Source organism: Phacochoerus africanus, chromosome 8 (genome assembly GCF_016906955.1).
Source record: "Phacochoerus africanus isolate WHEZ1 chromosome 8, ROS_Pafr_v1, whole genome shotgun sequence".
Classification (NCBI taxonomy): domain Eukaryota; kingdom Metazoa; phylum Chordata; class Mammalia; order Artiodactyla; family Suidae; genus Phacochoerus; species Phacochoerus africanus.
Genome location: NC_062551.1, coordinates 89,511,721 through 89,534,296, shown reverse-complemented (window position 1 = coordinate 89,534,296; position 22,576 = coordinate 89,511,721). Strand labels below are relative to the sequence as shown.

General features: G+C 48.5%; 1 protein-coding gene across 1 annotated transcript in view; it reads left to right on the top strand.

Annotated features, from left to right (window-relative positions):
- Positions 1–22,576, top strand: part of CSMD2 (CUB and Sushi multiple domains 2) — a 648,967-nt gene that overhangs the window by 477,089 nt on the left and 149,302 nt on the right. The window contains exons 26-28 of the mRNA XM_047793175.1: positions 6,840–7,042; positions 13,494–13,685; positions 18,752–18,890. Of these exons, the coding sequence (XP_047649131.1) occupies positions 6,840–7,042; positions 13,494–13,685; positions 18,752–18,890 (534 nt within the window). The remainder of the gene's footprint in view (positions 1–6,839; positions 7,043–13,493; positions 13,686–18,751; positions 18,891–22,576) is intronic.

The window sequence follows — 22,576 nt, the reverse complement described above, 5'->3', positions numbered from 1 at the left end:
TGTTAAAGACGGGAATGATGCTACCTACAAAAGAAAGATGCTTGTGAGGACTAAATGGGATAAGGTGAAATTGCCTTGTAAACAGTAGGGGTGGTATAAATAGGTTTTCTTTCATTGCTACTTAGTCTCCACATTCTTACTTTCCATGCTCCCATCACACTGGTCCTCCTGGAATTTCATTTCTTCATTCATCAATTCCCACTCATTCATTCCATTATTCACCCTCAAGGGGCCGAGTCTGTCTCTAACCAGAGGAAGATAAAATCCACACTCCTCTGGCTAATACTGAGGCCCCTCTCTCAGTCCAGCTGTGTCCCCTACGATGTCCTAACACCCCCTGACCTTAACCTCCCCTCCTCCCCTGGGTCTTGTCTCGTGTTATTACGTCACCCAAACTTCAAATCTCATTTCCTCCTTCCTTCCCTGACAAGTCTGGCCAGCAAGAGCCTCCCTACCCTGGGAGCACGGACAACAGCATGGCACAGCTTACACTTGCTCTGCCTCCCATCCCCCGCCAGGTAGCTGCCCATTTCCCAGCGCATCACTTAGCGGAGAGGCCGGGGGTGGCTTAGCACAGCCGGGAGTTCGCTTGTTTGCTTTGCTTCCTGGGGAGCTCCTTCTCCCCTTTCAATCAAGTGGGGCCCCAGTCTGCCAGTCTGTTTCCTGCTAAACGCCATGAAGGAAGCCCATCTGTTTTCACTCTGTCAGGAGCCCTTGGAAGGGAGGCCTGCCAGGGGAACCAGAGCACAACCACGGAGGAAATCCATACAGCTCTGGTACAGAGGGATCTCTCCCTGTATCTGGAAAAGGATCTACCCAGGAAATCCAAGAGCTTAACTTGAATCCCATTCGAACTTGGTCCTCATGGTGACGGAAAATAAAATACACACACACACATACACACACACACACAAACACACACATATATATCCAACAATAAATATGCAACTAATAATTAAATCCCACTCACAGAGGAGCTGAAAACCAAAAACTGAATTTAAGAGAAAGTCTGCAAAGAGGAAAACAAACAACTTTACCAAAGTACATAAACTAAGCCCCAAATAAATTAAGACGTCTGTAATATTTCTGGCCAGGGAATGTAAGTAAGCTGAAGATATAAATTTGCCCAATTTAATCAATAAGGGTGTGCCATTTCAATCATAGTATCTGTGAAATTGTGGGGAATTTGATAATACGAAGTTCAGAAAGTATACATTTGGGAAATTAAGAAGAAATTAAGAACTTCTTTTTAGGGGGCGGAGGAATATGAAGGGGAACTTGCCCGGTAAGAATATCAAAATGTGAGACTGAAAACTGAAGTCAGCTGAGTGGCTGTGCTCCTGGTACCACAGGTAGAATCCAGTTGCGGCAAAAGAGGGAGCCCTGGAATGGAGGAGAGTTTAGACTGGAACCCATGGCCAGGGTTTCAGACTGGTTGGGATAGAGGTGTCTCAATCATGGGCACTATCTGAAGGGTCAGCCCAGCCCAGGCAGTGGGGCTACCGTCGTGAACAGGACCTGGCCCCACACTCACGAAAATCGTGTTCTGCTTGGAGAGAGGATAGTAAACAAACAGACAGACTAAGCAGAGATGGTAATAAAAGCTAAAGAGGAAGCAAGCGGTGTTTTGATAGAACACGTTAAAGGGGGGAGTTCCTACTGTGGCTCAGCAGAAACGAATCTGACTAGTATCCCTGAGGACGCAGGTTCGATCCCTGGCCTCGCACAGTGGGTCAAGGATCCGAGGTGGCCCTGAGCTGTGGTGTAGATTGCGGACGTAGCTCGGATCTGGCGATGCTGTGGCGTACTTCGGCTACTACAGCTCTGATTCGACCCCTAGCCTGGGAACCTCCATATGCCACGAATGTGGCCTAAAAAGACAAAAAAAGAAAGAAAAGAGCATGGAAAAGGCTACTTTAGGTAGATGGTGGGACAGTTGAGGGTCCTTGGGAAAAGCGATAAACCTATAATCCTCAAAAAATGAAACTGCAGAAATTCTGAAAAAATTTTGAAGTTTGTTTTTTTAATCCTTTGGGGAAGAAGAGGGTTTGCCCAAGCATACCATGACATCCAGTATCCTTAAAGAAAAATAGGAACATATTTAATCACATAGAACGAGTAACTTCTATACAGAAAATACGCCATAAACAAAATTTAAAGGAAAAAGGGACACCAGATGCTAAGAGAAAATATTATCAACAAACATATACAAGAGGCATAAAATATATAAAGATAATAAATAAAAACTGTAACGTGTAAACAGAATTTTAAATGGCAAATAATTCAATTAGGATGAATAAAGGATGTGAAGATATACAAATGACCAATAAATATATGCAAAGATATGCAAGCTTACTAAATTATCTAAATTTAAAACACCAGTGAGCCTCCGTTTGGGCTTAGCAGATGGACAAGTATTTTAATATAGAATATATTTACATTATAATATCTGATGTTGGTAAGGTGAAGTTTGGAGAGAAGAGTCATGAAGACTGTTCAGTGGGAATGTACATTGCTGCACTCACATAGGAGGATAATTTAGCAGATTTATCAAAAATTTTAAATATATACCCATTCCTCCCAAAAATTATTCCTATAAGCCAAATGAAATATTAACAGAAATGTGAAACATTACATAAACATGGCAGTGCCCCTTGTGGTTCTACAGGAAATAATGAAATATAACAATGTATGCTGCTATAGGAAAAAATGAAGTAGATATATACATCCATAATAGAGTATTAAGTGGAGAAAGTTACATAAAACTGGGTAAAACAGGGGCGTTCACTTGTGCAGCGGGTTAAGGATCCAGTGTTATCGCTCCAGCAGCTTGGATCCCTGGCCCCAAGAACTTCTACATGCCATGGGTACAGCCAAAAAAAAAAAAAAAGAAACTGTGTAAAATATAGTCCCATTTAGGGGGAAAATATATGTATCACACTGAAAAAAACCTGGAAGGATGCACACCAAACCTAATATTAAGTGGAACATTCTAGAGAGCAGATTGGTTTGTATGATAGAGGCTTCTTCAAAATTTAGGACATCTGTGTATTGTTTGCCTTTTTTCTGCCTTTATCATGTCTTATTTTTATAATTTTAAAAGATATTTTAAAAAGGAAATAGTGGAGTTCCCATCATGGCTGAGCAGAAGTGAATCTGACTGGTATCCATGAGGACGCAGGTTCGATCCCTGGCCTCCATCAGTGGATTAAGGATGCCTAGAGCTGTGGTGTAGGTCACAGACGCAGCTCGGATCTCATGTGGCTGAGGCTGTGGTGTAGGCTGGCAGATGCAGCTCCCATTCGACCCCTAGCCTGGGAGCCTCCATATGCCACAGGTGCGCCCTAAAAAGACAAAGAATAAAATATAAAATAAAATAAAAAAGTGGGATAGTGATAAATGAACTGGATCCTGGAACAGCAAAAGGACATAAGTAGAAAACCTGGGGAAGTCCAGTCAAGTCTGGATGGAATTCATTGTCATGTACTGATGTTGGTTTCTTAGCTGTATCAACTAAGAACATTTTCCCACCAGGGAAATGCAAGACGTTAACAAGGCAGAAGTGGTGAGGGGTCTATAAGAATTCTCTGTGTTACCTTTGCAGCTTTTCTGTAAGTCTGAAATTATTCCAAAGTGAAAAATTGATTGGGAGAGAGAGAGACAGGCTGGTATCCAAGTTCTGTTCTGGGAAACAGAGATGTAGGTTCACCCTTGTCCCCACTGCAGCTGGGCCAGCTTCCCAGAGATCCCGCAGCAACCCCTGACCTTTCCCCCTCAACACACACCTTTCTTTCTTTCACTTTTTTTTTTGGGGGGGGGCCTTTTTAGGGCCGCTCCTATGGCATATGGAAGTTCCCAGGCTAGGGGTCAAATCAGAGCTGCAGCTGCCAGCCTACACCACAGCCCCATAGTCATAGCAACGCCAGATCTGAGCCATGTCTTTGACCTACAGCATAGCTCATGGTAACCCAAGATCCTTAACCCACTGAGAGAGGCCAGGGATCAAACCCACATCCTCATGGGTACTAGTCGGGTTCTTAACCTGCTGAGTCACAATGGGAACTCCCTAGTTTCTTTTTTTTTTTTATTAAAACACAGTTGATTTACAAGGTTGTGCCAGTTTCTGCTGTACAGCAAAGTGACCCAATCATACAGATATATACATTCCCTTTCTTATATTATCTTCCATCATGTTCTATCCGAAGAGACTGAATATAGTTCCCTGTGCTATACGGTAAGACCTCATTGCTTATCCATTCCACACACCTTTCTTAAGACTTAGATTTTTGGAGCAGATTTAAATTCACAGCAAAATTGAAAGGAAGGTACACAGCTTTCCTACTCACCCCCTGCCCCACACATGCAGCCTCCCCCATGATCAGCATCCCACATCAGAGTGGTCCTTTTGTTATCACCGATAAACCTACACTGACACATCATCCCCCAAAGTCCGTGGTTTACATTAGGGGGTCACGCTTGATGCCCATAGTCTATAGGTTTGAAAAAAATGTGTAATGACATGTATCTACTATTATAGTATTGTAAGAGTATTTCCACTGCTCTAAAAATCCTCTGCGCTCCACCAATCCATCCCCTCTCCCTAACCTAGCCTCCAGCAATCACTGACTTTCTACTCTATCCGTATTTTGCCTTTTTCAGAATGTTATATACTTGGAACCATCCAGTGTGCAGCCTTTTCAGAATGGCTTCTTTCACTAAGGAATATACACTTAAGGTTCTTCCATGTCTTTTCATACTTTGATAGCTCATATTTTTTAGTGCTGAATAATATTCCACTGTCTGCTTGTACCACAGTTTATTTATCCACTCACCCACTGAAGGACATCTTGGTTGCTTCTAAGTTTTCGCAATTATGAATAAAGCTGCTGTAAACATCCATGTGCAGGGTTTTGTGTGAAAATCAGTTTTCAGCTCCTTTGAGTAAATACCGAGAAGCACAATTTCTAGATCGTGTCATAAGAGTACATTCAGTTTTGTAAGAAGCCAAGCTGTCTTCCCAAGTGGATGTACCATTTTGAATGCCCACCAGCAATGATGAGACTCCCCCGTTGCTCCACCTTCTCACTGGCATGTGGTGCTGTCAGTGTTCTGGATGCTAGCCATGCCAGTAGGTGTGCTGTAGTATCTTCTTGCTTTTTTTGTTTCCATTTTCCTGATGACATATGATGTGGAACATCTTTTCAGATGTTTACTTTGCCACTTGTATTATCTTCGTTGATGAGTTACCTAGTAAGGTGTAGCCCATTTTTTCAGTCATATTATTTGTTTCCTTATTGTTAAATTTCAAGCATTTCTTTGTACACAGTTGGCCCTCTATATCTGCATTTCAGCATCCACAGATTTAACCAACTTCAGATAGAAAATATTTGGGAAAAATTCCAGAAAATTTCGAAGAGCCAACTTGAATTTGCCGTGCACAGGCATCTCTTTGCATAGCATTTACATGGGATTTATAACTGTTACATAGCATTTACATTGCATTAAGTATTGTAAGTTACCTAGGAATGACAAAGTATACACGAGGATTGCACAAGTTTTACACCAGTACAAGGCCGTTCTGCATGAGGAACTTGCGCAGCCTCAGATTTTGATATCTTACTGCCTTTTGCAGAGCAGCAGTGTTTAATTTTAATGAAGTCCAGCTGGTCACTTAGTTTCTTCATGGATCGTGTCTTTGGTATTGTATCTAATAAGTTTTCACTCTACCCAAGGTCATCGAAGTTTTTTTCTCCTATGTTATCCTCTAGGAGTTTTCCAGTTTTGTACGTACATTTAGAGCTGCGATCTATTTTGAGTTCATTTTTGTGAGGTGTATAAAGTCCGTGTCTAGCTTCATTTTGGCACGTGGATGTCCAGTTGTCCCAGCACCATTTGTTGAAAAGACTCTTTGCTCCCTTGTATCGCCTTCTTTGCTCCTTCCTCGAAGATCAATGGACTGTGCTAGTGTGGGTCTATTTCTGGGCTTTCTGCTCTTCCACTGATCTGTTTGTACGTCATTTCACTGATGTTTCACCATCTTGATACTGCAGTTTTATAGTAAGTACTGATATGGGGTAGTGCGAATTCTCCAAATTTGTTCTTCAATATCGCATTGGATCGTCTCCATCTTCTGCCTCGCCATATAAACTTTAGCATCAGTTTGTCAGTATCCCCAGAGTACCTTACTTGGATTCTGCTTTTTTTTTTGTCTTTTTGCCTTTTCTTGGGCCGCTCCCGCGGCATATGGAGGTTCCCAGGCTAGGGGTCGAATCAGAGCTGTAGCCACCGGCCTACACCAGAGCCACAGCAATGCCAGATCCGAGCCGCGTCTGCAACCTTCACCACAGCTCACGGCATCGCCGGGTCCTCAACCCCCTGAGCAAGGCCAGGGATTGAACCTGCAACCTCATCGTTCCTAGTCGGATTTGTTAGCCACTGCACCACAACGGGAACTCCTTGATTTTTTTTTTTTTTAATAACATCCTTTATCCCCAGACTCTGCCTTTTCAGCATTTCCTTCCAATAATACGGATAAAGACTCAGGAGTGAGGTCTGTGGAGTCCTGTGTGGAGGTGCGGAGATGGGTAGGCTTTGACAATGGCAACATGAAGCTTGGTCAGAAGAAACAAGCTGCTCACAGTCTACCCTCCCTCACCCCTGTCCCCGTTTCTAGGGACCCCAGTGGGTAGAACAGGCTGGGAAGAAATGCAGAGGATCATCCTCACTAACCCTCTTCCTTCCTGCAAGTCCCTCCCAGGACTAGGACGTGCCCTGACCAAAAGCGCCTGGAAAGAAGCAGCTGCGCCCCAAGTGACCCCCTGTCTCTTTTCTCCGTCCAGGCTCCACTTCCTGGTGTTCGACACGGAGGAGGTCCACGACGTGCTGCGCATCTGGGATGGGCCCGTGGAGAGTGGGGTTCTGTTGCGAGAGCTCAGCGGCCCCGCCCTGCCCAAGGACCTGCACAGCACCTTCAACTCAGTCGTTCTGCAGTTCAGCACCGACTTTTTCACCAGCAAGCAGGGCTTTGCCATTCAGTTCTCAGGTCTGTGTCCCCTCCATCCGTCCTGCCACAACCTCCGTGTCCCCTTCCTCCCTCGTGTCCCTTCTTTCCTCCATCCCTCCACTCCTGTAAAGGTATTTATTGAGCATCTGCTACGTGCCTGGTACATGGGCGGTGCTTGTTCGCATACCTGTGCCGAGCTTTTATGCTGATGGGGACGACAGGCAGGTTGATAGACACTGATGTACAAATTGATAGGTATCTGGAGGCAGAAATGTGAGCTATAATGGACACCTCAGAGCATCAAGGAAGATGTTCCAGGGACGATGATGCTCAAGCTCAGACCTGAAGGATGAGTAGAAGTTACAGGAGAAAAGACGGTATTTCAAGGAAGGAGTCATCAGCTGTGACATGGATTTACAGTTGCCATGGAGTTGGATTTTGCGGATTCATGGGTCCTTATTAGATGAGAGAGAGAAAGGGGCCTCCTGGGTGCAGAGAGTGCATGAACACGTGCAGAGGCAGGAGAACGGGCCCTGGAAGCGGAGGGGTTGTCAGCTGAAACTTGGAGAGTGAGGAGGGAGGCCAGGGGAGAGGGGGAGGGGACAAGCTGACAGCGGTTTGGGGACAGTCTCAGAAGAGCTGATCTGACATGCCACACACTCTGGCTCTTAGTTTAGTGCAGGTCTCAGTAAGGGCTGGAAGCCAAATACGAGTCATCGAAATTCAATGACTTGTGGACTGCGGTAGCCAGTTATGGAGAAGCGTGACAAAGAGCTACCCAAATGGGCAACATGCACATATCCAAGTCCCAGCATTAGCGAATGCCCGTGATTAGTCCTGCCTCCCTCTGTGATGCATCATCTCATCTCCTCCGAAGTGCCTCTTGCATCACTCATTTCTCTGCACGGGTGACTCTGCCTCGCTCTCCGCTTATGTTTGTTATACAGCAGCTGTCTTCATTACCATCGCCTTACTCTACTGTGCGTGCGTGCGTGAGGGGGGTTTCCATGGTGATTCCAGAGAAAGGCTGTGTGGCACCTGGACTGTGACTTTGCCTCCAGACTCTCACCTGATAGCTGTATGAGCTAAGGGTGGTTGGGTGTATCTCTTAGCACCAGTAGGATTGTGATGGGGTTACAGAGCCTACTGTCAGCTCTTTTGTGGATCTGTCTTCTCCATGGAGATGAGCATTTAGCAGTGGGGGTGGGGCAAATGAGGGTCTCCAGGCCATGTTTCTGTATGCTCATTAACTTGCCCACGCAACACTCATGCAGGCTTCCAGCCTCGCAAGGAACAGCTCCTTGCCAGGTTCATTGGGAGTCTTCTTACTAGAAATCCAGGCACCCGTTCACCCTTGGAGAGAGTACATGAGGACCACTGAGTAACAATAAACTCACCTAAGATTAGGGTCCCAGGTGAGGCCACAAGAGAGTCATTTTTTTTTTTTTTGGTCTTTTTGCCTTTTCTAGGGCCACTTCCCGCGGCATATGGAGGTTCCCAGACTAGGGGTTCAATCGGACCTACAGCCGCTGGCCTATGCCAGAGCCACAGCAACGTGGGATCCGAGCTGCGTCTGCAACCTACACCACAGCTCACGGCAACGCCAGATCCTTAACCCACTGAGCAAGGCCAGGGATCGAACTGGCAACCTCATGGCTCCTGGTTGGATTCATTAACCACTGCGCCACGACGGGAACTCCAAGAGGGTCATTTTAAATAAGCACTTCCCAACACCTGTTCACAGGAGTTCCGTGGACAATTCATTGGTATTGTAGGAAAAGGAAGTCTGCGTGATCAGATGGCATTGGGAAGGTGCTTAGGTCAAGGCTGACCTAAAGAGGGTATCTTTAATTTGGCACCTCTGAGAACATTTGTTCTGCAAATGCAGATGAATTGAGAAAGGGTCTGTTAGGTCACAATTCACGAACATATTTCATCATGGATGACTTTTTTTCTAGGGCAGCTCTAGAGACTAGCATTTCGTGGAAATTGCAGAGATAAGCAATAGAAGGCTCTCCCAGCAGTAAGGAGGGTAGAATACTAAAACGACAGAGAGTCCACTCTCTGGGGAAAAGAGAATTATGAATAATTAAGCCAAATGTGCATTTTCTCTGACGGCTCAACCTGGTGGGTATGGCTAAAAAAAAAAAAAGGAGTTCCCCTTGTGTCTCAGTGGGTTAAGACCCGATGTCTCTGTGAGGATGTGAGTTCAATCTCTGTCCTTACTCAGTGGGTTAAGGCTCTGGCATTGCTGCAAGATGTAGCGTAGATCACAGACACAGCTTGGATCTGGTGTTGCCGTGGCTGTGGTGGGGCCAGAAGCTGCAGGTCCAATTCAATCCCTGTCCTGGGAACTTTCATATGCCATAGGTGAGGCCGTAAAAAGAAAAAAGAAGAAGAAGAAAAAAAAAAGGCCCATAATTGTACTGGCAAATTCCCCCAGGATTTTCTTTTCCTTTCCTTTTTTTTTTTTTCTGCTTTTTTAGGGCCACAGCATGGCATATGGAGGTCCCCAGGCTAGGGGTCGAGTCGGAGCTGTAGCTACTGGCCTACACCACAGCCACAGCAATGTGGGATGCGTAACCCACTGAGCAAGGTGAGGGATCAAACCTGTGTCCTCGTGGATGCTTCGTTAACTGCTGAGCCACGATGGGAACTCCCCCCAAGGATTTTCATTATCTGACCTCCAGTGTGTCCTGAGTGTTGCCATGTGGGACAGAGTCCCTGGGCGTTCCCATGAGGCACACCCAAGCCCTGCAGCTTCGGCTGCTTTCTCACGTGTTCCCCAGCTCCTAGAACCCCTGTTCCTCCTTCAAGTTCATCTCAGACACCACTTCCTCCCAAGCTCCCCATTCGGAATAAAGTGCTGTCACCTCCGGCACCCCCAGCACTTTACTTCTCTTTCTTTGGCACATTCCCCATTCCAGGGCCTCTGCCTGGTCTGGGAGCTGGCCCCCTACTTGACGTCCCACAGGAAGCTCTTGGAGGGTGGGGGCCACCTCGTGCCCATCGGACTCCTCCAAGGCATTGTGCCCGCAGCCGCTACTGGACAACGGGGCCCATGAAGACCTGAACAAATGAATGGATGGTCTTCTTTAACACCGGCTTCCTTAGGCAAGCCACCCTGAGCATCGCATTGGTCCACAGAGAGGACAGTGGGCAAAACTACCTGGCCTGGGCTCCAGGAGGGCCGTGCCAACCCAGCCCGGCGTGCCTGTGAACCCGAGGTTTGGGAAAGGTCACCTTCCCTGTTGCTGTCATCACTTAGCAAATACCAGGACTACTCTAGGGAAGAGAGAACGGCTCACCCCATGTTAACTTTATAGTGTGTGTTTGACAGAGGATTGTACAGAAATGCCAGGGACGATTAGTGCAGGCTTGGCTTTATTGAGTAAACATGACTGTGTTAACATCTAACATCCTGTCTGTACCACGTGGATCCTGCCTTTCCCTGGAGGCTTTGCCAGGCAGCTCAAATCTGGGAGCATTAAAGGGAGAAAGTGAGGATGAAAATAGATGAGAGGGAGCACGGAAGGAGAGGAAGCACCATCAGTGTCATCCGTGGAGCCGACACCACCGTAAACTCTCCATGACATTATCTCTTATAATTTTCACAAAACCCATAAGGCATGGACATCGTTATTAATCCATGTTGCAGATGTGGGCTCTGAGGCCCAGAGAGGTTTCTCATACAAGGTCATCTAGTTAACATAGAACAGAACCTGGGTCAAAACCCCTGTGTCTGGAGTTCCTGACATAGTACAGTGGGTTAAGGATCCGACTGCAGCAGCTCGGGTGGCTGCAAAGGCGCGGGTATGATCCCCAGCCCAGCACAGTGGGTTAAGGATCTGGCACTGCTGCTGCCGTGACATAGGTCACAGCTGTGGTTCAGATGCAGTCCCTGGCCTGGGAACTTTCATATGCAGTGGGTACAATCAAACAACCAAACAAACAACCCCTGTGTCTGATTCCCAAACCAAGGCTCTTAATCATTGATTGCACTGCATTGCCTCCCGTATAAATCATCTTTCTGAGTGTGGTCAGAACAGTGAGTTGTTTTTCTTCCAGGGTATCATTGACATGTGCACAGTGCACTGTCAGGCTGGAGATGAAAGCTACGTCTGTTTTTAATTGGGAAGGAAGAAGATTGGTTCTTGTTTGACTTTCTAGCTAAATTCAGAAAGTGTTTGATGGTGACAATTCGTTCATTTATTTATTCACTCAAGAAATATTTACTGAACTCCACTGTGTGCCGGGTATGGCTTGGGGCCCTGGAGATACAGTTGGAAGCAAAACGGCCAAGGTCTCTGTTCCCGTAGAGATGCTCAAGTGATTTACAATAAACAGGCAAACAAATGAACTGGCAAGATGATTATAGATTGTGCTATGAAAAGAACAAAATCAGATAATGTGACACATTTGATGGAAGGGGGTTAAGGCCCGAGCCGGGAGGAAGTGATCAAAGAGGCCTGTCTGAGGAGAGGATCCTGGAGCTGAAACCTGAATGACAGGATGGAGCTGGCATAAGAAGACCTCTGGCAAGAAGGGCCAGCAGGTGTAAAGGTCCTGAGGTGGGGCTTGGTCGGGGAAAGGGGGGCTTGAGCTTGCTGTGTTGGAAAGAGATTTTACAGCATGGCTAGGACATAGGGGCAGCAGACCATTGATGGTGCTCATGATTAAAGCCGATCAAAGCAAAGGATAGGTTTTAAAATGTGATCTGCAGAGGAGAGTTTAAGAGATCACATACCAGGAGTCGGCATGCTTTTTTCTGGAAAAGACCAGGTGGTAAATATTTCGGGTTTTGCGGACCACGTGTCGTAACAACTGTCATAACAACTCAACTCTGCCGTCAGAGCATAAAAGCAGCCATAGACTGTGTGGAAATGAGAGCGCATGCATGCGTTCCAAAAAAATTTTCTTGCAAGAACAGGCCTAGAGCCAGATTGGGTTGTGGGCCTCAGTTTGTTGTTTACTGACTTAGGCATGACTGGGCAAAAGGTATTAGGCACTCCAAACTTGTCTCTGCAATTCTAGATCTTATAATTAACAATGTGAGTGTGGACAGTTGCCCTGGGCTCTTCCACCAAAATCATCCTAATGGCAGAGGAGAGTGAGGCATATCCCCAGGAGATCTGGAGGGTGTAGGGAGTGTAAATCTCTTTAGGCTTCCTAGTTTGCTTAAAAACACATGTGAATTAAAAAAAAAAAAAATAGTTCCCACTGTGGCCCAGCAGGTTAAGAACCCAACTAGTATCCATGAGGATGTGGGTTCAGTCCCTGGATCAGTGGGTTAAGGATCCAGCGTTGCCACAAGCTGCAGTGTAGGTCACAGATTCAGCTGGGAGCTAGCATTGCTGTGGCTGTGGTGTAGGCTGGTAGCTGCAACGGATTTGACCCCTAGCCTGGGAACTTCCATATGCTGCCGGTGTGGTCCTAAAAACAAAAACAAACAAACAAACAAAAAGAACCTATTTGAATTTTACATTCTACTCCATAAGTTCATTTGTTTTCATGTAAAAGTTATTTTCCCCAGAATTTTTGAGAAAAACTGGCCTTCCAAGCCAGCGAACATCAGTCCTCCAAAATCTCCCTTCCCGGGACCTGGCGACCACAGTCTGTGGACATGGCACAGAGGCAGCCTGGTTGGTACGGCTGCCTCCACATCCTTTCTCTGGGCTTCCTCTTGTCCCATGTCCTTGGGTGTGTTTTCTCACACTGCATTTGTTCATCCATTCACTCAGTCAAGCTTTTATTCCTTTATTCCTCCCTTCCATCGCTTATTTGATGTTTGCTCTTAAAAACACCTTCTCTGTATTATACCGTCTGGTATTTGGCTGCCAACGTCTCCAAATTCCTGAGCTTTTCTAGGCTTTTTAATGCTACTTCTGTTTATCTGGAACTCTACCTTTCCGCTTGCTACAAACATCAGATTTCTATCAGGTTTCCGTCCTTGCCATTTGCCACGTGAGAGGGAATGTGACCTTCACTGGACCTCAGTAACTGCACGCATCTTCACCACCAGCCCTCAGCGTTCAGGCAGGCCAACTCCCAACCTCCTTTGCGGACCTTTCTGATGGAATATTGGAGTTTATGCTTAGGTACCTTGTCACTCCCTGAGGATGGTCATGTTAGCTACATTTTGCAAAATTGCAAAACTTATCTATGTAACAAGGACTTGTATCATTAAATCGCATTGAACTCCGTCCTACAACCATAGCAGTGCAATCTCGCTTAACTCACAGTGTAGTATCTCGTGACAGGTGGATGACTGGTGGTCCCAAGTGGCAGTGGAGGTAGTGACGGTAAAGGGTGTGAGAACGGAGGTGGTGGTGCTGTTGCTGCAGCGGATGACACTAATGGGAGGTCATGAAATTTCTGACAGTGGCCGTGGTGATGGACATGGTGATGTTGGTGAGGGTGGTGAGCTGGGAGCTTCATTGTCCAGCAACACCTAGGCAACCCCACTTCCTCCTCTGTTTTCTTGTCCCAGTGTCCACAGCAACATCCTGCAATGACCCTGGGGTCCCCCAGAATGGGAGCCGGAGTGGTGACAGCTGGGAAGCCGGCGACTCCACAGTGTTCCAGTGTGACCCCGGCTACGCGCTGCAGGGAAGCGCGGAGATCAACTGTGTGAAGATCGAGAATAGATTCTTCTGGCAGCCCAGCCCGCCAACGTGCATCGGTACAAAGCAGCTGCAGCGCGAACCCTGTCCTCTGGTCCCACCACTTGTGAGCTCCAGACCCTCAACCACCCCCTTAAGTGGCAGCTGCATCTTGAGCCCGGCCAGGAGAGGCAGGATAGCTGAAAGTTGCAGAAAACTCAAAGTGTATTCTGCTTTGCCGGTATATGTGCACACACACAGACACACTCACATTCACACACGCTGCACGCTACACATGCTTCACTCTCCAAAATGGTCCCAGAGATTCCTAAGCCAGGTGTGTCTGTCCCTTTTCTCCTGGCCCAAGATCATAGGATTAGAAGGAGAAGCATGGGTCTCCAAGGGTCTTCAGCTTCTGAAATGACCCTCCCGTTACCTGGAGCACTGGAAGGGCAGGCACCCAGGCTTGGATGAAGGGAAAGACCTTTGCTCTTCCTCTTTTTAAGGAAGTTATCTGTTCCCTGCTTTTTGGTTCTAGATGGGTCCTTAGTCCTTAAATCCCCCTATTTAACAGATGACAAAGTAGAGGCTCTGTGCTGTGTCCAAGATCACGTAGCTCGTAAGGCTTGGGACCTAACTAATCAATACTGCTTCTGAGCTCCTTGAGGCTGGGAGGAGGAAGGAACTTGAAGGAAGAGATGGACAGGAACGAAAGAGAAATCATGAAAATAAACATTCCAGGGGCCCTCGTCCCCATGGCTCTCTTTCTCAGGCAAAATACCGAGTACCGTTCCCTCCTGTGTCAGTGATGGATGTTAGAAGGGAACCAGTAGACACATGGTTTATAGTCGAGGAAACTGAAACGTAGGCACCTTGGAATATCTCATCTCAGATCACACAGCCAGGATGTGACAGAGCCGAGATTCACACCCACGTCAGTCTGAACGCAAAGCCTTTCATTTTCCTACTTCCCATACCAACTCCCAGGCTAGAGATGGGCTCAGGGGACTTCTCCAGATGCACCCCAGCTGTGCCCGCCCCCGGCGATGCCCGCACCTCCCTCCTTGGAGGCTCAGTGGGAGATGCTGTCTGGGCATCTGAGAACTGGCCTTTGCTGGTCATGCTCAGAGGCCTGGCGTTGAAGGTGAGGACACTCAGTCCTGCCCGCAGTGGCAGTGAGTGAGGGTCACGTGGGTATGTGGTGGGGGCACGGTGGGCATGCAGTGGACGGAAAGCTGAGACCTGGGTCCCAGAACCAGCTCAGTTCTCAACTGTGCATGGTGATATGTGGGGAAAGTACAGGATATTGAAGAAGACAGATCCAGGTTTAGCTCCAGGCTCTGCCGTTTTCTAGTTCAGTGGCCTTGGGGGAAATCACTTCAACTCTCTGCTCCTCGTTTCCTCATCTGAAAAATGAAGGTAATTTTACTTTCCCCCTGGCATTGTGGGTGGGGCCACAGCTAATCTCAATCTCAAGAAATTCCCTTTTCTCTCCTTCCCTCCTTTCTCCCTCTTTTCTCCCTTCCTCTCTCCTTCTTTCCCTTCTTGGTTTCCTTCTTTTGAGTGTTGGGACTCACTTCCCTTCCTTGTACCAGAACTCCATCTGGTCCAGGGAATTCTTGTAGGGCCCGGGGTGTGTGTGTGGGGGGGGGGAAGGGTCCAGTGCCCTCAGAGGCTCCTTCCAAATCCAGCATCATCTTAGGCTGGGATTCCTCTGGCTGGTCTGAACCGAAAAGCAAGTCCCGGCCTGGACCATCGCAGGTGGAGGAGGAGGGGCTACGGCTGTGCTGAGCTGGTGAGAACAGCCAGCGTGCAGCCGGCAGGGCAGAGAGGTTAATTCAGCTTTCATTACCCCTGCTCCTGTGCACGGCGTGGGAAAATGTTCCTTGCCGCTAAACGAACGTCTGCCTCTCCTCTCAAACAGTCTGGACATCCCAGTGACAAGTCCCTAATTTCCAGCTCCCTTGGCGCTCCACCAGGGCAGGTCTGGCCGGCCTTCATACCTCTTCATTGTAGGCAGGAAGCAAAAGAAGATCATAAGTATTTACTGAGCATCAGCCCCACGATAGGCACCGGGCTGGACCTGGTAACTACGTGGACACAAATGAAATTACTGTGTGGTGAGCTTAGAACTTGGGCATGGATTCCAACTCCCTGGGTTCGAGTCCAGCTTTACCACGACAAACTGTGTGGCCTTGGACTAATCACTTCCTCTCCCTGTGCTTCCTCCTCCTCCCCTGTGAAAAATGGAAAATAAGAGTCCGTCCCCCAGGGGACTGTTTTGAGGACTAAGAGAACACTGTAAAGCCCTTAGAACTGTGCCTGGTTCGTGATAAACATTGTATGTGTCAGATGCCATAATCACCATTATTCTTTTTTTAAAGTTTTATAGACAAGAAAACAGAGGCTCAGAGAAGTGGGATGGTCTTCCCCAAACACCTAGCTAGGAGGTAGCCTGACCAAAGTTTGAACCCAGGACTGTGTAGTGCCAAAATCGATGGCCATTTTCACAGCTCTTGCCTCTTGGTACAACCTGCCCACTTTTGGGCCACCTGGAGTGATCAGCACCTGTTCCCACCCCAACCTGGGCATCGTGGTTTGTAAGGTCAAACCTGGGCCTCAGGGCAGAGCAAAGCCTGCTTTCTCTTTCTAACTCATAATAGGGAGCAAACAGAGCCTGACTGCAGCTGTGGCGGCCAGTGGCCAGGATTGGAAGGGAGACCCCTTCTGGTTGCAGCCTCATGTCCCAGCCCCAACTGAGTCCCCACTGAAAGGATGGGGTGCCACTGGGATGTCGCCCAGGCCCTGTTTAGTCTCCTGCAGCTCAGCTGTCCTGCTGGCTAGCGCCTGGGCCTGGAAGGAAATGGGGGGCTCTGTGTCCCTCCCGAGCAGCAGGACTCATCCTGCAGGGGGGGAGCAGCCCAGGAGTCCAGCCAGGGCCTCGAGGCCAGACTGGCAGAGGGCAGTGAAGCCCATGCCCAAGTCCTGAGTGGGAAGCAGATGCCCAGTTGTCAGATGCCGGCAGCCATCTGGTGGGAGCTGGGCCAGCACAGGGCCCTCAAACCCAAACAAACTGAGAGCACTATGGGGGCTGGCAGAATAATGGGAGCAGTTTGGAAACACAGCTTCACCCCATCCATGGCAAACCTAAGGGACGAGACCTCTGGGCTGGCAGGGAAGCTTGAGCCTGATGGCCCTGGGCCTGAACAGAGGCATCGTTGGGAAGAGGCCCCAGGGAGCTGGGACCGCTAATGTGACCAGGGCTTTCTGCTCTCACTGGCTGCCTCCCGGTGTTTCTAGGCCAGCCTGGGAAAGGCCTCTCCCTGTGGACTGGACAGTGTGGTCTTGCCTTGTTAGTAAGTTCAAGTTTCATCCTGATCAGACAGGCCTCTGGGGTTCCCATTCATCTAACCATCTTGTCTGGAGAAGGTCCAGTGGAGATGGAGTGAGTGAGACACAAGGCAGATCCGACTCTAGGAACATCCTTGCTCCCAGAAACTCTTCACCCGGGGCTCCTCCCTGCAGCCTGTGGGAGGGACAGTCCTTTCTACTCCACTGCCACCAACAGTCCTGGGGCAACACAGCAGAATGGGGAAAGGACAGACTTTGGGGCCAGGCAGATGTGGGTCTGAGTCTCAGAGTGACTCTGGGCAAGTTCCTTAATCTCTCTCGAGCCTCAGCTTCCTCCCTTCTGAGTCAAGCAGAATAATCCATAACTCATCCATGAGCTATGGCTGATAATGAGATGATATATCTAAAATGCTGTCTGACATGCCCACTCAAGTGTTTCTGGTACTCAGGTTGGTACTTCAGATATATTTTCCATGGGAAAAAAAAAAATACACTCCTCCTAACGACTCCTAGGTTTTATGATCAGCCACATTAGGGCTTTTATGGCCTGGTCTGAAGACCTACCATTTGGTAAAGAGACCCTGTGGGGGGGGTTGATCCAGCCCTTGAAACTCACCTCAAGTAAAACTACACCAAGGCAATAAAGCTCAGCTCTGGGACGAGCCAAGGGCCGCTCTGAAGTTCAGTCTTGGATGTCCCCTAGGCTCCCACCTCCGTGTCGCCTTGGATTTTCTGTGGGCTCGTTATTTGCCAATGCTCCCGCCAACCCCTAATGGTGCCCTGAGGTTTTCGGACCCAGCCTGTTTCTAGTCTCAGCCCCCTTTTCCTGTGAGGGGCCCCACACACCTCTCAGCCTCCACTGTCTCAGACCCTCGTGCTACAGCATGATACCCCAGTCATTTGGGGGAGAGCTGGATTCAGGATTTCGGGCTCTGGATGCGCAGCTCACAGGATCACTCGCCACCTCCCCCCTCCCCACCTGTTGGAACAAACTGTCATCTCAGGGGAGGGGGACCACCATGGACTAATTGGGGACTTGTGATATCTCCATACAGCTGAGGAACACATGCTCTCTTGGACAAAAGCCTCTTAGAAAATTGGAAGGTACGTGCAGCCCCAAGCAGATGCCAAGAGCACTGGCAGTCTAGGAGGCCAGCCGCGCTTGGCAGGTACCCATGACTGTTTTCTGCCCCTCCTGACATCAAGTGCACTGGAACTCGTAAATACCCACAAAGCTCACCCAGGAACTAGATGCCAGGCAATGGGAAGAGAGCATGTCTTTCATAGGTCTGCGAGCCTAGGGATGGCTCCATACATGGGCTGCTTACATCGTGCCAAAGGCTTTCCCAGACGTCTCTGAAATCGGACATACCACCCCATGAAAGAGGTAGTATCTCTGCAACAGAGGGTGGACACTGAGGTCCAGAGAGGTTAGGTAAATTCCATAAGGTCACACAGCCAGGAAGTGGCAGAGCCAGATATTTTGTTTTGTTTTGGAGTACTAGTTCATCAAGGTAAAAGTTCCCATAGCAGAAAATGAACCATTGAGAAATGAACAATTCAGGGGCATTTAGTACAATGACAACGTTGTGCAGCCACCTCCTCTGTGCAGTTCCTCACATCTCCATCACTTCAAGGTGAAACCTCACACCCAGGGTTCTCTACCCTCCCCTTGGCCCCCCCAGAGCCAAGTTCTAGTTTAGGTCTATCCGACTTCATCCCTCCTCTAGCAATACCGGGCGAAGGGTGACCAGGCAAGAGGGCCCATCTCACGCTCGTCTTCCTCTCTCCTCAGCTCCCTGTGGGGGAGACCTAACGGGGCCATCAGGCGTCATTCTGTCACCAAATTACCCAGAGCCCTACCCGCCAGGCAAGGAGTGTGACTGGAAGGTGACCGTCTCGCCAGACTACGTCATCGCCCTGGTATTTAACATGTATGTACCTTTCTCTGGGGTGGGAGATGAAGGGTTCAGAGCAGCTAGGGGTGCAGACCTGGGTCTCTGGGTGAGTATACGCAGGTCTGCGGTGAGTGGGGTTCTTCGTTCCAAGGGAAGTGAAGGAGTCCTGGAAAGGAGAGAAACGAGCATTGCTTGACCATCTCCAACGTGCCCAGCATTGTGCTCCATGCTTTCACATGTATTATGAATCCTATGATAATGTATGAAGTGGCTATTATTCCTTTCCTACCTCTGAGGATGCTAAGGTTCAGAAAGCAGGGTCTTGCTGGGCCCTTTTGAATGCTTCTCCTCTGCTCCCACCAGTTCCTCCCATCGCTGTCCCCAGCACAGGAACGGCTCAGGTGTGTCTCAAGGAGCTTCCCCATCAAGCACCATCTCCTTGGTTTCTTTTATGTTTTTATTTTTTATTTTTATTTTTATTTTTTGTCTTTTCGAGGGCCACACCTGTGGCATATGGAGGTTCCCAGGCTAGGGGTCCAATTGGAGCTACAGCCACTGTGGCCTACGCCAGAGCCACAGCAATTCGGGATCTGAGTCGCGTCTGCGAGCTACACCACAGCTCACGGCAATGCCAGATCCTTAACCCACTGAGCGAGGCCAGGGATCAAACCCGCAACCTCATGGTTCCTAGTCGGATTCATTAACCACTGAGCCTTGACGGGCACTCCCTTTGTTTCTTTTAGAGGCAAGCTCTTCAAAAGAATTGTCTCTGCTTTCCTCTCCTTCCCCAGTTCCTGCTCACTCTCAAATCATTAAATTAGTGTCCGCCCCCTCGGTTGCATTGGAAACTCTTCTGATTAAAGACACCCACGCACTCCTGGTGGCCAAACCAAGTGGCCTGTTCCATGCTTTATCCCTCTGCACCTGTTGATCTCTGCTCCACTCTCCCCCTGCTTCTCCACTTGGTTTTGTGCAGTTACTCCCCTCTGGCTCTCCAGCTTCTTTGGGGACTTTGTGACTTCTTTTTCAGGCCTTCTGTCCTTTGCCAGGCTCTGTCACAGGCCCCTGGTCTTCTCTTCCACACCTCCTTCCTGGATGAGCTTGTCCCTTCCAGTGGCTTCACTCTTCTCTTATAAACTGGAGACTCCCCTCCTCTGCCCTCCTGGACTCTCTCATGGGTCTCAGGCTCCCCGATCCAACTGTTGATGTCTCTGCCTGATGCCTGCAGGCTCCTCAACTGCAACATGCACAAAACTAAGCCTGTCACATCTCCCTGCAGACAAGCTCTGTTCTGCAGATTGGACAGCGGCACCATCATCCACCTTCACCACTTTTTCTGTTCGTGGCCAAGGCGTGGAGCCTCTGCCACCCTAACCTCTCATCTTCTCCACCCTCCCAGTTTCCGTCGTATTGTTTCCCATCTAAATTACTGCCATAGGCTCCTAACTGGTCCCTCTGCCCCGTCTCACCCTCTACGCCAATCTCATCTTTAGCTAGCTGTCAGGATGACGCTGTCACTGGAAAATGCTGAAATATGCACCTCATTTTCCATTTTAACATATGGTAATATACTACTCAGCAATAAAATGAAATGAACTACTGACACATGCAACAACGTGGATGAATCAAAAATATCACGCTGAGCGAAAGCAGACAGACACACAAGACGACATAATGTATGATTCCACTTATGTGAAGTTTTAGGATCAGTGAAACTAACCCAGGGTGATAAAAATCAGTTCCGGGATATCTTCTGGGGGAGGGGAAGATTGATGGGGAAGGGGCACTGGGGAACTTTGGGGGAGGACGGGAATGTTCTGGATCTTGATGTACACATGTCAAAACTGATGCAGTGATACACTTAGGAGCTGATCATTCCGTGGCGTATAAATCAGACCTAGCTTTAAAAACAAAGAATGAAACAAATACCTCCTTTATTTTTGAATCCTATAATGGCTCCCTCTTTATAAATTAAGGTTCCAAACTTTTTGTTTGGTTGGATGGTTGGTTGGCCGATCGGAGTTGGGGGAGCATCCAGTCTTTTGAATTTCACTCCAAGTGATCCGGCCCTGCCCTCCTCTCTCCTCCATTCCCTACCTGGTCCTAACCCCACACCATCCAAGCCTTGAGCTCCAGCCAGCCTGAACTGCTGAACTCCTTGCAGTTTGCAAGACTCTTTCATGCCTTTGTGACTCTGCTTCTGCTTCTCCCTTCATAGCGACTTCCTTTTCCCTCCTTGTCCAATAGCGACTTCCTTTTCCCTCCTTGTCCCTCTTTCATGCCTTTGTGACTCTGCTTCTGCTTCTCCCTTCATAGCGACTTCCTTTTCCCTCCTTGTCCCAAGACAAACTTCTTTTCCATCCTCCCTGACCCGCTTTGGGCTGTGTTCCCAAGCACCTGTACAGACTTTCAACTTTATCCCATTATCTTCACATCTGTCACTTCCTTCAGATCCGTCACTGCCTTGAAAAAGGGGTGACGCTGGGCACATCCCCATGTCCTGGGCACCTTGCACAGTGTCCAGCATATCAAGGGGGCTCAGATAAGATCTGATGCTTGAAGGAAGACCAGGGCAGACAGAAGGCATTTCGGAAGTGATGGAGCCGTCATTTGTGTCCCAAACTGACCTCCTCCTGGGCCCTTCCCTGGTGACCTTTGGAAGAGTCAATGAAGAAGCTGAGCTTTGGGGGCAAGAAGACCATACCACCCGGCAATGATGGGGTGACCCTGCAGCTGACACCAGTGTAGGAGGGAGGCCAGTGCATCTCTGGCTCCACCTCCAGTCCTCCCAGACCCCATCCTGTCTCTCTGCCAGCCCTGTCCCCTTGGTCCAAGATAGTTTCCAGCCTCCTCTCTTTATCATGTGTCTTAGCTAAAGGGTAGAAGTGCCATTTCTTTCTCTGTCCAGCTAAGTAGAGTATCTGTTTCTCAGCCCATGGCTGAGCTACAAATGAGTTTGCATCCAAACTCTATTCTCCACAAACTCATTCTCTTCTGTTGTTGCCACCTCTACCCCCTTGGTTGGTATCCACTGCCTTTGCTGGATGTGCTTGAGAGTGGGATCACTGCATCATAGGGCAGGCTTACCTTCAGGTCTAATAGATATTGCAAAACAGTTTTCCCAAGTGGTTGAACCAGTTTACACCCCCAGCAGCAGGAGAGGAGCGTACCAGTGGCTCCACATTCCTACCAGTCCTCGCTATTTCCCATCATGTTCACTCTGGCCCTTCCAACAGGATCAATTACCCTCAAGAACTCTAGTACTCAACTTGCTAAACTAATACAATTTTTTAAAATGGATTTTTCTACCTAGACATGGGTCAGGATTGTTAAGAAAGAGGCACACCTGTGGGTGCCAGGAGTGGGGTGGGAGCAGATCCTGAGGAGCTGAGAACTGGCTCGGGGGTGAAAGAATGCAGCTAAGGTCCTTCCTGAGAACAGACCCTTCCTGCTTGGGAAGAGCTCCCTGGGTGCCTCTCTGCCCTCAAAAAAAGGAGGTGCAGCACAGCAAAGTATAAAGAACGTCAGGGGCAGGTAGGAGACCTGGTCTGGGACCTGCTTGGGCTGACCCCTCAGGGTGTAGAGCTGGCAGCTGATTTTCCCTTCTGTGCACAGTGTAGTGAATATAGACAACCATGCTGTGGTATCATCATCAAACTTGCTAATAGACCAGATCTTAATCATTCCAACCCCTGAAAAGAAATAATAATTATGTGATATGA